The sequence below is a fragment of the Phocoena sinus genome, chromosome 7 (assembly GCF_008692025.1).
Source record: "Phocoena sinus isolate mPhoSin1 chromosome 7, mPhoSin1.pri, whole genome shotgun sequence".
Taxonomy (NCBI): Eukaryota; Metazoa; Chordata; class Mammalia; order Artiodactyla; family Phocoenidae; genus Phocoena; species Phocoena sinus.
This window is the reverse complement of record NC_045769.1, coordinates 113407022-113421850: the sequence shown is the minus strand read 5'-3', so window position 1 is coordinate 113421850 and position 14829 is coordinate 113407022. Positions and strand designations below refer to the sequence as shown.

Below are 14829 nucleotides of genomic sequence, written 5' to 3'. Positions count from 1 at the left end.
AGTTCTCTTTCTTTTCAGCTTAAAGAACTCTTTTTATCATATCTATTAAGGCTAGATTAGTGGTGATGAACTCCTTTAACTTTTACTTGTCTAGAAAACTCTTTATCTCTCCTTCACTTGCTACTTGATATGTTTGTTGGGTAAAGAAGTTTTTTTCATTCAGGCTTTGAATATATTATGCCACTCTCTTCTGCCTTGCAAAATTTCTGCTGAAAAATCTACTTACAGTCTTATAGGGGTTCCCTTGCATCTAACAAGTTGTTTTTCTCATGCTGCTTTTAAGATTTTTATCTTATTTTTAACCTTTGACATTTTAATTATGATGTGTTTTGTTGTGGGTGTCTTTAGTTTTCTGTGGTTTGGAACTCTCTGGACTTCCTGGATCTCAATGTCTGTTTCCTTCCCCAGGTTAGGGAAGTTTTTTCCTATATTACATCAAATAAGTTTTCTGTCCCTTTCTCTGCCTCTTCTCCTTCTGGGACCCTGTGAAGTCTGCTTGATATTGTGTCGTATATCCCTTAACCTATTTTCACATTTTTTCATTGTTTTTTCTTTTTGTTGCTCTGACTGGGTGAACTACAGTGCCCTGTCTTTGAGTTTACTGAGCTTTTCTGCTGCTTCATGTAATGCGCCATTGAATCCTTCTAGCATTTTCAGTTCAGTGCAATTTTATTTTTCCAGGGTATTTTCTCTCCTTATTCGATTGGCAACTTCTGGCTTCTAATTTAGTGATTCATCTTTATTTTTTTCCATTCTACTGTTGAGCCCTTTCACCAAACTTTATTTTGGTTATTAGGTTTTTTGGTTCCAAAATTTCCATTTGGTTCTTTTTTTTTCTTTTTTAAATAAATCTCCTTTTTCTTGTCTTAGGTTTTCTATTTTTTCATATGTTTCAAGTGTGTTTGTTTTTGCTTTTTGGAGCATTTTTTTATTGTGGCTTCTTTAAAATCTTTATGAGAGTATTCTAACGTCTTTGTCATCTTGGTGTTTCCATCTATTGATTGTCTTTTTAAAATTTATTTTGAGATCATCCTGGCTCTTGATGTGATGAGTGACTTTCTGTTGAAACATGGACATCTTCACGTTATGTTCTGAGACTCTGTTTGATTGGTTTTCTGTGACACCATTCTGGCAGGGCAAGAGTGTGCTATACCTTGTTACTGCCAGGAGGAGATGGGAGTTCTGCTGGCTCCCCCCATGGTCTCCATGATTTGTTTCTTTGTTACTTTATTTACTCTCCTACTTGTTTCAAGGTATCCTACAATAAATGACTGATTGACTAGGCATTAGGAGTTGGGCAGGGCAAGCACCGTTAGGACATCAGGAAGGAGAGCAGGCTCAAGGGCATGAAGGCTCTCTTTGAGCTTCACGGTTGTCTCTGGGCTTTGCAGCAACGCGGAAGAGAGACGTATTATTATTTCAAAGTAGAAAACATAGTGATTATTTAGGAAGGTAAAGCTTTTCTTAGGCCTGATTTCTGGAAGAAATTCTGCATGGGGGATGTGTAGACAAACTGTCTTTGACAGGGCTTGGCTTGTCTCAGTGAAGTCTCCCATATGTATGCAGGGCCTCAGGCACCTATCAGTGCTGGGCCAAAGGTGATTCTGCAAGGATGCCTGTGAAGGGTAGGGATGGTACTTCATGTATAAATCTTTCTGCTTCTTCATCTTGAGCCTAGTTTGGAATTTAAAGTATTTTTTAAAAACATTTATTAATGTTTTTCTCATATTTTTCTGTTACATTGCTTTTAGTGTTTCTGAAGTCTGTATTTAAAAAAAAATTTTTTTTTCCATTTTTGGCCATGCCGCACAGCATGTGGGATCTTAGTTCCCAGACCAGGGATCGAACCCTCACCCCATGCATTGGAAGCATGGAGTCTTAGTCACTGGACCACCAGGGAAGTTCCAAAAGTATTTTTCAAAAAAAAAAAGAAAAACACACAAAACACAAAAAGACATATTTTTTCCATCTAGTTTTCTATAATGATTAGCCATTTTAGCTAGTGGAGCTTTCCAGACTTAGCATCCAACCTCTGGTGTCTGGATGTGCATCTCTGTGCCATAGTTCCTATGTGTGGAGAGGAAAGCTTTGTCCTGGTGGCCTCCCTAGAGAGTGGTGAGGTGTATCCATCTGATGCCTTCTATGATCTCCTTCTCTCCCATAGGAAAAGCATGTTTAGGTCATGGGTAGCTAAAAAATAAATGTCTTCCGTATAGGGGAAGTCAGTAGGTGTGTGACTTTTGTCTCTTGCTATATGAGGCTACCAGGGCGATGACTGTTTTGGCTTCATAGCTAATAAATATCAGAGATAGAAAAACAAGCATAGGACATCTCCTGCTCTTGTTACCACTGGGTGCTTTATTGGTATAGGGGGTTGGTGGAAGGTAACTTAATTTACAGGTGCTTTATTGGTATAGGGGGTTGGTGGAAGGTAACTTAGTTTACAGTTCAACTTAAGGCAGCTTTATGCTTAATTGTAAGACAATACTCCTCTTAGTTATTTTCATTCACGTAATTTTCTTCTAGGTACCTAAAAAAAAAAAAGTCCTTAAGTGTAGAAAATTTCAAACATACACAGTAGAGAGAACAGTATGATGAAATACTACTTACCCATAGCACATTCTGACTAGTTACTTCATCTTTCTCTGAAATATTCCATAAATGTATTACCTCTCATCAGTCATGTATGCTGGGCAATTTATTGAAACTGTTTTTATTTTGGATTTGGTTTTATAACATGAAAATACTGGATGTAGTTTTTCTATCTAGGAAATGTGTTGCTGATAAGGATTGACTTCACAATTTTGTGTTAAAAACTTTTATACCATGTTTACAGAGGGGCAGTGTAACATGGTGGCTAAGAGTGGTCTCCCGTGTGCCATACTCAGCTGGGTGACCTTGGGCAAGCACTCTGTGCCTCAGTTTCCTCCTCCATAGAATGCGTGCACAGTACTACCTCTTAATGGTGCCTGTGAGGATTACCTAATGTATGTAAACTGCTTAAAACCGTTTGTGGCACATATTAAGCACTCAGCTATTACCTATTATTGTTACCCATTTTATAATGTTACAACAAACTGTGCCCATGATATTCAGAGGTTGGATGTTTTATCTTGTGTTCTAGAGGTGAATGAACTGAAGGAGTGCCTTTCTGTGTTGGTTAGAGAGCAACAAGCTCTGGCCATCCAGTCAGCCACCACCACCCTTTCAGCCCTGAGGCTCAAGCAGAGACTCGTCGTTTTGGAGCGATACTTCATTGCCTTGAATAGAACTGTTTTTCAGGAGAATGTCAAAGTTAAGTGGAAAAGCAGCAGCGTTTCTTTGCCTCCTGTGGACAAAAAAAGGTAATATAATTAAGAAAGAATCCTGATACCAGCTAAATATAAAACTCATGCTATTTTGTTTAACAAAGTTTAATTAAGGCTTTCAATATAGTCTGTTTTTGTTTTCTGAAATTTTATTCTTTCTTTCCCTTTTTGTATGTTTCATATAATCTGGAGAATGGCTTTCCCAATTTGCTCATAAAGTAACAGGCTATGCTGTAACCTGTACCATTATTTTAAAGACCCTGTTCTGTCAGTAACTGTAGAAGCCAGTCAGAAGTTTAGATCGGCATGTCTAGATTTGAAAACGGGATCTGAGCATTATATTCTTTTTGTTTTGGTACCGGGTAGGGAATTATCACATTGTAGTAGTGCTTAACTAGTTTAGATGCTTCATTTTTTTTCTTCTTAATGTGATTTACTTATTCTTTTCTTACAAGAGATGCTTTTATGGATTCATATGCAGTTGTAAGAAATAATACAGAGAGATTCCTTATACCCTTCAGCCAGTTTCCCTAGTTTTTCACTTGCAAAACTGTAGTACAAAAATCACAACTAGGATATCGACTTTGATACATTGTACCCGTCTTACTCAGATTTCCCATTTTACATGCTTTCAATCCTCTGTGTACGTGTGTATGCATGAGATTTTATCACAGGTGTAGATTTCTGTCAGTACTGCCACAGGGTACAAGGACAAGGACCCTTTTTTATAGCTGCAACCATTAACCTGTTCTCCATGTTTATTATGTAACCTTTTGAGGTTGGCTTTTTCACTCAGCATTATTCCTTTGAGATTCCTCCAAGTAGGTGGATGTATCATCATTGTTGAGCAGGATTCCACGTATGGATGTACCACATTGTGTTTAACCACTCAACCTTTGAAGGATATCTCAGTGGTTTATCATTTTTGAGTATTTTGAATAAAGCTGCTGTGAATATTTGTGTACAGGTTTTTGTGTGAACTTAAGTTTCATTTCTCTGGAATAAATGCCTAGGGTGCAATTGCTGGGTCTTACGTTTAGGTTTGTAAGACATTTTCGTACTGATTCCGGAATAGCTGTACCATTTCACATTCTCATCTGCCATGTATGAGTGGTTCCATTTCTCCATATCCTCGTCAGCATTTGGTGGTGTTGTCACTTACTTATTTTAGCCATTCTGTTAGATGTGTAGTGTTATCTCCTAAATTTTAGTAGATATCTTTCCCTAATTTCTCGACTTATTTGGATAGTAGTGGGTTTTACCTTTTTCGTAGAACTGGCTGTGGGTTGGATAGTTGATTGGCGTAGATGGGGGTGTGTCCAAGCTATTTCTATTTCTGTTTTCTTAAATAGCTATAAAATGGAGAGCCACTTGTTGAAGATTTAGCAGTTTTTACACGGTACAGATTTAGGACTGTTTGGCTCTTTCTCCGTGGATGAGGTCACGATTGGCTGAGGGGAACCCCAGCTTCATGCCTCTCCTAGTACAGCTTTCTTAGAGGGTTGTTTCCTCATAGAGCTCCCCAAACACGTATCCTGCACTGCTCAGGATTCATAGACGTGCGCATACCAGCTGCCTCTGTGGGTCCCCACGTTCCTCACTGCTAATTTGACTTGATATTGTATCTTGGGGAGATCATTCTATATGATTGCCCATTTTAAATAACACTTCTCCCTAATTATGAAAGCAAATTAGAGTAAATTTGGAGAGTGAAGTATATAGCAGAAATACATAACAGTATAAAGTTGAAAATAAAATTTCTTGCTACGTATGATTGAGTTTATATTGTACACACATTTTTGTATTCTAGGTTTTTTTTAAAAGGATGATTTTTATGGTTTGTATAACTTCTTAATATGTGCAAAATGAAACCATGTCTTGTTAAATTAACGTGTATAGTAGAAAAATGCTTAAAAAACACGTGAGAATGAAAAGCACTAAATTCAGGCGGGGTTACCTGCTGAGGTAGTTCAGGCGGGGTTACCTGCTGAGGTAGGTGGGAGTGTGGGTGAAGGAGAAGAGCACATGACAGGGCCTGCAGACCTAGCAGCCACATAGCCCTAGGCAGGGGGAGGGCCAGAGCGGATGCCCAGGCCTGGGGCTGAGCGTCGGCACTTGCTGCCTTGTTTTCTGTGTGCTCCTTACCCCTCACCTGCCTTTTCTTTACTTTGTAATTTGAATCCCCCTTTTACGTTTATCTGTTTATTTCGTTTATCATCTATCTTCCCCCAACTAATAATATTAGTTCCCTGAGATTATTTCATGAGTGTTTTAGCAAGTCATTTAAAATTCTTTTTAACTGTCTTTTTTTTTCCCTCAAAGAGAAAACTTTTCCTTTACAAAGGACATTTGATAAAAGTCTTTAAAGCGTGAAACTAAAAGTCATTTGTGATCCTGCTATCTAAAGAAACCCATTGATCACATTTTGGAACAAATCCTTTCGTATTACTTATTTTATTTTAGAATTTGCACATGCCTCTGACTGACCAATTCCCACACCCCCCCATGTATGTTGTCCGCAGTTCCCGGCCCACAGGCAAAGGGGTGGAAGGCCTTGCGAGAGTTGGATCCCGAGCAGCTCTCTCCTTTGCCTTTGCGTTCTTGCGCAGGGCCTGGCGGTCAGGTACGTGTGCCCCACGTGTTCTGTTTCCTGCCACATCAGGGGATGTGGGTTCTTTCCTCACTTCTGCCACCAAGTGCCCCTGGGTTGATCCCATGTGCTCTCTAGGCCTCATTTTCCTTGTTTGTAAAATGAGAGGCTTCACGGTCTGTTTGACTTTGCAGGCCTGTGCTTCTAAGAAAAAAGGTGCGTATGCACATACATCCCAGGTGAACCACCGCAGTGCCTCTGTACTGATTTATTTTCTAGGAGAACCAGAAATTAGAATTGCTCACATGAGAGTCATAAAATAAAGAATTGACGTTGGAGCAACTGTTCAGTGTTAGTCTCTGAGTTCTTGCGGTATCTCATTGAGAGGAAAGTGAGAGATTGAAAACCTGCCAGTGGCATCCTCTCACTCTGGGGATAGGAGACCTGCCTGGGCGAGTGGGGAGAACTCTGTCTGTGTGCTGCCCGGGTACGGGTGGCGTCATCTGCCTTGTGTGTGCCCAGGGGAGGATGCGGACCTCTGCAGTGAGCTGTTGCAGGAATCCCTGGACGCCCTGAGAGCCCTGCCCGAGGCCTCGCTCTTTGATGAGAGCACAGTGTCCTCTGTGTGGCTGGAGGTGGTAGAAAGAGCAACCCGCTTCCTCAGGTCCGTCGTGACCGGGTGAGTTCTTCCTCTCACATTTTACTGTGTGAACGGTTCCAGCATGCTTTGCAGTCTCGTCTCACCTTCTTCTCTTTAGAGCTAAGGGATTTAGTAGGTTGGTTTCTGGAGTGTTTCCAGCGTACCCTCAGGCTCATGATTTGAATAATGATACAAGTAGTTTTATGCTACAGCAACTTGGAATATGTCTTCTAATGTAATCATCATATAGTATCTGAATTAATACTTTTAATAAAAACTTATCTTTACAGGTTAATTGTATGCTTTAGAATCTCTGATTAAATTTGAGTAAGCAAGTCTCAGAAACCTGATTCTAAATAGTAAAAATATATTCTCCATGGGAAAGGGAAGGTACTTAATTAACATTAACAACATGCTTGTTTTAAGTATGCCGTCTTTAAGGTCTGTCGTTACTTTGTCCCTGCATCCTCTGCTGTCATTTCAGGGATGTTCATGGAACGCCTGGTACCAAAGGGCCAGGAAGTATCCCCCTGCAGGACCAGCACCTGGCCCTGGCCATCCTGTTAGAGCTGGCTGTGCAGAGAGGCACGCTGAGGTGAGGGGTGCCATAGGCTGGGAGTGCTGTAGGGAGATGCCTCTGTATCTGAGCAGCTGTTGCATTTCATTGAACTATTTGTGACTGTAGGAAATGTGTGGTGGTCTGTGATCAAAGAACCATGTCCCAGACCCTCTATTTTCAGACCTGGGTACACTTAAGTTTTCTTCACTTCCTTTTTTGTGTTCAACTTTCTAGTAGTTTAGGAACTGTTATTTCTTTTCCCTCTCTCTCTTAATTTTCTTCAAATAGTTATTTTTATTCCATTAATTTAAGCTCCTAGAAATTCCCTGTAGAAAGTGCTATTTGAGCTTCTTAACTGGTTTTATGTTTCTCATCCACAGAAGGTAGATGTCTTGTGCTAAAATCTTGGCATTGATTTAGGGATTTTACTGCCAAGAATTGTTTTCAGGGCCTTGTTTTAGTTTCCTTTCAAATCTAAAGTATTTCTTCAGTTTTATTTAGCTGTCTGCTTTTATTTTTTACAGACCATGGCAAAATATGTTAAAGTTTTTACTAGAGAATAAAGATAATTTCTCTTCCAGCCAAATGTTATCTGCTATCCTGTTGCTGCTTCAATTGTGGGACAGTGGGACACAGGAAACTGACAATGAGCGGTCTGCCCAGGGTACCAGCGCCCCCCTTCTTCCTTTGCTGCAAAGGTTCCAGAGCATCATGTGCAGTAAAGATGCCCCCCATACAGAAGGTGACACTCATGTAGGTATCATCACGAGACTTTGCACTTAAGTAGCTCTCTTCATTTCACTTATCCTAAAGGAGTTAGCCTTTTATAAACAAGACCAGAGCACATTATCTGTGGTGGTAGTTGCTTCTGGGGGGAGAGTGGTTTTGGCCATTAAAACAGTGAATCAGAGACTTCCCTGGTGGTCCGGTGGTTAAGACTCCGTGCTTCCACTGCAGGGGGCACGGGTTCAGTCCCTGGTCGGGGAACTAAGATCCTGCAAGCTGTGCGGTATGACCAAAAATAAAGAAAAAAAACGAAGCAAACAGTGAGTCAGGTGTGGGATTGGCTATGGCAGGCCACTGTGTAGGTCACAGTTGATACAGCAGAACATCGCATGATCACACTCGGATTCTTTGCAGCAACTAAGGAGTGACCAGAGCCAGCTGTGTTTTATAGACCCTGGCCCTTTATGTTCATTTTGGATTGTGTGTATTAGGACCATGTTTCTTAACAAATATCAGCTTGTGCTTTTACAGAGATCCATCTGCTGCCTTGCTGGCCATGCAGTTTTCTTTCTGCTACGCTGGAGCCCCTGAGCCTTTTGTGCGCTTAGCGCTTTTGTGTTCCCGGCAGCCAGTCGTGTTGTGGTTTGGCTGTGATGCGGCTAACCGAGTTAGTAGCGGCATGAAGATGGGTAAAAATCCTGATGATATTTCAGAAAGAGTGCGTTCTTACGGCGCCTGCGGTGATGACATGGGGCCATGGCGCAGGAGCGAGGCTCGGCTGGCGTGGGAGGGAGCGCGCGTCTGGTTCAGAGGAGCTGTTCTGCCATGATACCTCACTCTGTCTGCATTGAGGGCAGTTACTGTGGGTTGGTGTTGACCCTTCCAGGGCCCAGGCAAATCTTCCCGCTCTGTCCTCCTCCACGTGCTGTTTATGGACGGCACCTCCATTAGCCAGCAACAGCTGCGTTGGCAGCGTGGAGCCAAGTCTGAAATGCACAGTTTCAGAAAAATATTAGAAAAAGAGTGTTGGAAATAGCAACTCACTTTGTTGGCCCTTCCTGAGTGTGGGGCACCACGCAGAGAATGTCACATAAGTCATCACTGTGTTTAGTCCCAGGAAGCTGAGGCTGGTGGCAGAGCAGGGCCCGCCCAGCTCCACACCCCTGGGGCTGTGGCTTTTTAGAGGTACAAGTTTGATCTTGCAGGTCTTTTCTTGGAAAGACTTAGCTATTCCGTTATGAAGTTTCAGCCTAATTATTCTTTCACTTTGCAGTCTTTAGTGATAATAAAGCTATTCTGGCTTCAGAAGAATTAGAATTATTACTTAATGTGCAAATAAAATTAGGTTTTCTGATGAGTGGGCAGCATTTAGATTAAAGTAAGTGGTTTTTGTTTTCAGTTTTCAAAGCCAGGTTGAGGTACAGTGCTTTGTTCCCAGGAAGATTGCTCTGAGTTCTTTCGAGGGTCCTTGGGGTAGTGAACCTGAGGACGGTCGGGCTGTGTCTTTTACCTGTGTGGAGTTCGCACACAGGTGACGGATGTGCAGATGTGTGGGCACCACTGTGTGCGGTGCGTGTATAGATCTCAATGCGTCAGCAACACTTCTTACTTGATAGCCAGAAAGGGGCAGGTTTACAGATAATGTCTAACTGTGAATACCAAAATATAAAGAGTGGTTAAAGGCTAACTGTGTTACTTTAATTTTTCCCACCGTTTCTGAAGATGTTTCTTTACTTTTCTTTTCTAGCTTCTGTCTGGCCCTCTGAGCCCCAATGAGAGCTTCCTGAGGTACCTCACTCTTCCGCGAGACAGCGAGCTTGCCATAGACTTACGACAGACTGCGGTTGTTGTCATGGCCCACCTGGACCGCCTGGCCGCCCCCTGTATGCCACCTCTCTGTAGCTCTCCGACCTCTCATAAGGTCAGTGCGAGAGCATTGTTTATTCTCTGTGTGTATGTTCCTAGGTTCTCATTCTGTACCTGTGTGGAGACTCCCTTTCTCTGCTGTTGGGGTGGATTTGGCTTTCAGCTTTTAAACATGTATACGCTTTAAGGCGTCGTTAGCGGTCACAGTGGGTGATGAGCAGGCCGAGGCACACAGCGGTTCAGGACCCACCCCGTGTCCCAGGTTCCAGATTCAGGGGCACGTCCCTGGAGCGCTCTCCTACCTTCCCACAGCCACAGGCCACGCTGTCTTCCTCAGGAGAAAGGTAGCGACGTGTCTGACACTAAGCTGGGTGTGTGGGGGCCTGCTGGTGCAGGCCCACGGAGGACCTCACACAGACGCACCCGACCATCACTATGCTGCCCCATTGTGTCGATGAGAAGGCTGCCGTTTGGAGTGGTACCGAACCTTGCCAAGGTCACGCAGAAGAATCCTGGTTTTGAATCCAGATTTTTCTAATGGTTTTCTTTGTTTGTTTTGGCAGCATAAGTACTTTTATTTATTTATTAAATTAATTTTTATTGGACTCTAGTTGATTTACAATGTTGTGTTAGTTTCTGCTGTACAGCAAACTGCAGATTTTTCTAATTCTTAATGCTTTTTTCCTTTGGCTGAGCCATGTGGCTTGTGGGATCTTAGTTCCCTGACCAGGGATTGAAGCTGGTCCCCGGCAACGAGAGCGCAGAGTCCTATCCACTGGACCGCCAGGGAATTCCTTCTAACTTTTAATGTTTAATACGAGGAGTATTTATTTTATTTTGCAGGTATTTATGTTTTCCAGATAAGTGATACATTCCTATGGTTCAACAATGAAAACTAAATGCAGAGACACCCTGTCACTTCCTCTCCCACTGCCTCCTCGCCCTCTTTCCCCACCTTTGCCTCTCATGCTTCTGGTCCCTTATGCATCCTTTCAGTTCTCTCAGCAGTATTGTGTTATATCACTTCTGTAGCTTGTTTTTTCACTAAGCCGACTACTGAAGAGCTCTCTGTATAAGTAAGCAGAGCTTCTCTCTTTATTTTTAAAAGAAACTCAGTGTTCCACATGTGGACGTATCATGATTTTTTAAAATGTCTCCTATTGGTGGACACTTGTGTTGCCAGAAGCTTGCTACTCAGGTAACGCTGCGATGGCTACCCTCTACCTTTGTTCCTCTGTGTGTGTGCACGCGTCTGCAGTGGTGATGTACCCGATGTGGTGGACACGTGAGCTGATAATCCCCGAATTGCTCTTACGTGGCTTCATTCCTCTCACCCCCACCAACAGCCAGGGACACTTGTCTCCTAGGCTTGTGCTTAGGCCTTCGGGTCCCTGCCTGTAACGGCGAAGTGGTAACCTGATATGGTTTGAGCATTTAAAAATATGTTTCAGGTCTACTTGTACTACTTTTTAATGGGCTCTGTTAAAATGAAATGCTGTGGAAAAGAAACCTGTTCAGTTACTTCATCTTACCTGCTAACTGAGGCCATATGGGGTATTCTGAGTTATTTTGATGTTGTGAATCAGCTTTCTTTACTTCCTTTATTTTTATCTTACTGTATCTCATCGTTACTCCTTGCACGAATTATTCTTTCTTTTGTCTAAGAAAGAATTTTCTTGCTGATATAAAGAAAATGTTTCCTTACGTTGTTGTCTGACAGGGATCATTGCAAGAGGTCATAGGATGGGGGTTAATAGGATGGAAATACTATGCCAATGTGATCGGTCCAATTCAGTGTGAAGGCCTTGCCAACCTTGGGGTCACACAGATCGCCTGTGCAGAGAAGCGCTTCTTGATCTTGTCGAGGAATGGCCGTGTGTACACGCAGGCCTACAACAGTGACACGCTGGTAGGTGCTGGGGCGGGTTGGTGGAGGGGCGTCTTTGCTATGGGTGCTGTGGATCTTGTCTTTCTTTCTGTCGGTTGACTTCTGAAGATTTATAGGCACCTGCTCATCGTATATTATTAGTTGTGTTTAAAAATTTTAATCGTGATCATTATTGTCAAGATTTTGGGGGCAGAATTTCTCGGTTTTTAAGCTCAGGAACTCCTTACAGCGCCATTTATTGCCAGCTGTTATTCCCATTTGTAAACTGTAACGTCATTTCACTTTGGGGGCCAGGAAGGTAGTAACAAATGAGGCAGTCGTGGGGTTGGTGGCAGATTGGGCACGTTCCTGTTAAAGGAAGGAGCTCTTCACTTCTGAGCACGTGGAGGCCGCCCGCCTGGTGCTCTTCTGTTGGTGCCGGGCAGGGTGACTGGGCAGGTGGCCTGGCAACCACCAGAGGCTTATGATCTTTCAGTTCGAGAGGAGTTTGTCAACGTAAGGTACAGGGTTGAGGCGAGTCATGCTGTTTTCTTTGTCCTTGGACTGCTTACCAATTTTCTTCCTATTTTTACCTTTTTAGGCTCCACAGCTGGTCCAGGGTCTTGCCTCCAGAAACATTGTAAAAATTGCTGCCCATTCGGACGGTCACCACTACCTGGCCTTGGCAGCCACCGGAGAGGTGTATTCCTGGGGCTGTGGGGATGGTGGACGTCTAGGCCACGGGGACACAGTGTATGTACAGCCTATTCCTGTAATTGACACACTCTTGTGCTGCTGTAACCAAAATAGGGTGGAAAAGAAAAGTGTGGTGAGGTGTTTTGCAGCTGCTCAGACATGTAGGGCTAGGACAGAGAGGGCTGCCGAGGGGGATCAGTGCTCTGGTGGCCCTGGGCAGTCGTGCCCCCAGCACAGGGAGTGATGGCAGCTGGCCTTCGTGTTCCTCTCCCCCAGCTTTTGCTACTCCTGTTGTTAGCTGCCCACGCCGCACCCTCACCGTGGGGTTTCCTAAACCAAATCCCACGCTCTTCCTTCATTTACAGTCTCCACACATCTCTGTCAGATGAGGTCCTCGCTTCCTTGAGCCATACTGTCGTTTTCCCAGCTAATAAAATCAAGAGTTTCCTAATACCTTATTTTGTGGAAGCTTTCGATTATCGTAAGAGACCAAGAAATAAAGCAGAGTGGTTGTTCTTAATGCAGGCTTGTGAAAAGAAAGAGTTCTGATGGCTGCCTCAGAATCAGAGGAGCCCTTTTGTATGTTGCCGTTGTGAGTGGAGCCTTAGGCTGAAATCGAAGATGCAGCCCCATTTCAAAGTGGTCAGAGCCGTGAGTAGGGAGTGGGCAGCAGCAGTCGAGAGGAGACTGCCCCGTTCTCACTGGGGTGGAGGTGGACATCCACCAGGAAGGATCCCAAACTGTGAAGAAAGAGTCATGCATACTGGGTGTTAGCATTCAGCAGACTTGATATTCCAAACTGGACAGTGTTGTAGGGGACTCAGACAAATGTGGTAAAATGATAGTGAAAAAAAGGAATGATAAGTACAGAACTTAGAATTGTTACTCTCAGGTTAGCAGGGGGGCAGGGTTAGCATGGAGCACACAGGATTTGAAAGGGTTGAGCTACAGGATGGAGGCATTAGTCTTTTTACTTTTTTTATGTTATATATAATTAGTATGCATAAAATATGTTGTAATAAAATAATACTCAGTTGAAGTTAAATGCTAGGTTGACTAACTTGTCCATTGCTCGAGGAGTTGAGGGAAGGAAAGGAGACCAGTACGAAGGGCAGGAGTTGCAGAGGAACTTTGGTGTGTGTGGTGGGGGGGTTGAGACTTGAGCTGAATGGAAGAAGGGGGAAGTGGTACCAGAGTAGAGTCATTTGTCCCCCTTCCCGTGTGTGCCCCTGCCTCTGTGTGTGTTTATTTTGCAGAAAAGTGGGTCACAAAGTGAGCGAACTATGTCTTTGGAGAGTCTGGAGTGGGTGTTACCAATCACATCAGACATATTTTAGATTATAAGCATCGGGCATTTTGCTAATTTTGAAGGTGAAGAATCAACTAAGGAGACTCTTCTGCCCAGTTCATCCTTGCTGTTTCTGACTTTTCATTTGTAGAATATAGATTGCAGTGCGATTAGTAAACCTTGCTCCATCATTCCTTCTCATTTGTTTAACAAATACGTATAAATTTCAACCATGTGTAAGGAGATTTACAAATTCATCAGCTTCCCTTACACAGTCTGGTGAGCTTCACAAATGCCTGCAGCTGGGAGCCACCATAAATGAGGCACGGAGCAGTTCCATTACCCACTCCTACCCCCCTCCCCCTTTCTTTGGACCCTTTTGCAGCCAACCCCTGCTCCCCACTTCCAGCTCCTGGTGGCCACTGACCTGCCCTCTGCCACTTGGTAGTATTCTGTTTCTGGCTCTGTCAGTGAGCTTCATCTTTCCCTGTTGCTGAGTGCTGTCTGTGGATAGGCCACCATTCAGACCACTGTGACCACACTTGCCATGGACTTGATCACCTTTGTCTTTAACAGACACTGTTGTGATAGTCTGCTGGATGCCATGCTTGGCATTAGGTGCCCACTTAACAAAGAATCATGGAGGTGGTATGTGTTTGAATTCTGTATTTCTTAATTATTTCATAAGGCACCTGAATGGTGAAAGTGTCTTGACGCTCTGATAGTTTATTCCCAGTAGTGTCACTAATAGGAAGGTCTCAGAAGGCCATTCACGTTTGTTCCTCTTCTCTCCACAGGCCTCTTGAGGAGCCTAAGGTGATCTCTGCCTTCTCAGGAAAGCAGGCCGGGAAGCATGTGGTGCACATTGCGTGTGGGAGCACATACAGTGCGGCCATCACTGCCGAGGGCGAGCTGTACACCTGGGGCCGGGGGAACTATGGGCGACTGGGCCACGGTATGTCTGCTCTGAGTCAGCTGGAGCATGCAGCATGAGGCTGCCTCTTCTGAGGAACTTGCAGTAACAGTGGTCCTATCTTTTTGAAGGCTCCAGTGAAGACGAGGCCATTCCGATGCTGGTAGCTGGGCTCAAAGGGCTGAAGGTCATTGACGTGGCATGTGGGAGTGGTGATGCTCAAACGCTGGCTGTGACGGAGAATGGTATGTGGGGCACTGCTGCCCTGGACAGGCTCTCAGGATGAGGAGGGCCGCTCTCTTAGAGGGAATGAGCTTTGGAGTCTTTCTTTTTTTTTTTTTGGGCTGTGCCACACGCCTTGTGGGATCATAGTTCC

At 43.7% G+C, this 14829-nt stretch overlaps 1 protein-coding gene across 4 annotated transcripts in view; it reads left to right on the top strand.

Moving 5' to 3' along the window:
- HERC2 (HECT and RLD domain containing E3 ubiquitin protein ligase 2) overlaps positions 1 to 14829 on the top strand; it is a 231499-nt gene that overhangs the window by 37442 nt on the left and 179228 nt on the right. For all 4 annotated transcript variants that reach the window (XM_032636780.1, XM_032636779.1, XM_032636778.1 and 1 more), the window contains exons 5-14: positions 3125 to 3344; positions 5831 to 5931; positions 6421 to 6577; positions 7023 to 7133; positions 7679 to 7850; positions 9571 to 9744; positions 11410 to 11598; positions 12158 to 12309; positions 14338 to 14495; positions 14585 to 14698. In XM_032636780.1, the coding sequence (XP_032492671.1) occupies positions 3125 to 3344; positions 5831 to 5931; positions 6421 to 6577; positions 7023 to 7133; positions 7679 to 7850; positions 9571 to 9744; positions 11410 to 11598; positions 12158 to 12309; positions 14338 to 14495; positions 14585 to 14698 (1548 nt within the window). The remainder of the gene's footprint in view (positions 1 to 3124; positions 3345 to 5830; positions 5932 to 6420; positions 6578 to 7022; positions 7134 to 7678; positions 7851 to 9570; positions 9745 to 11409; positions 11599 to 12157; positions 12310 to 14337; positions 14496 to 14584; positions 14699 to 14829) is intronic.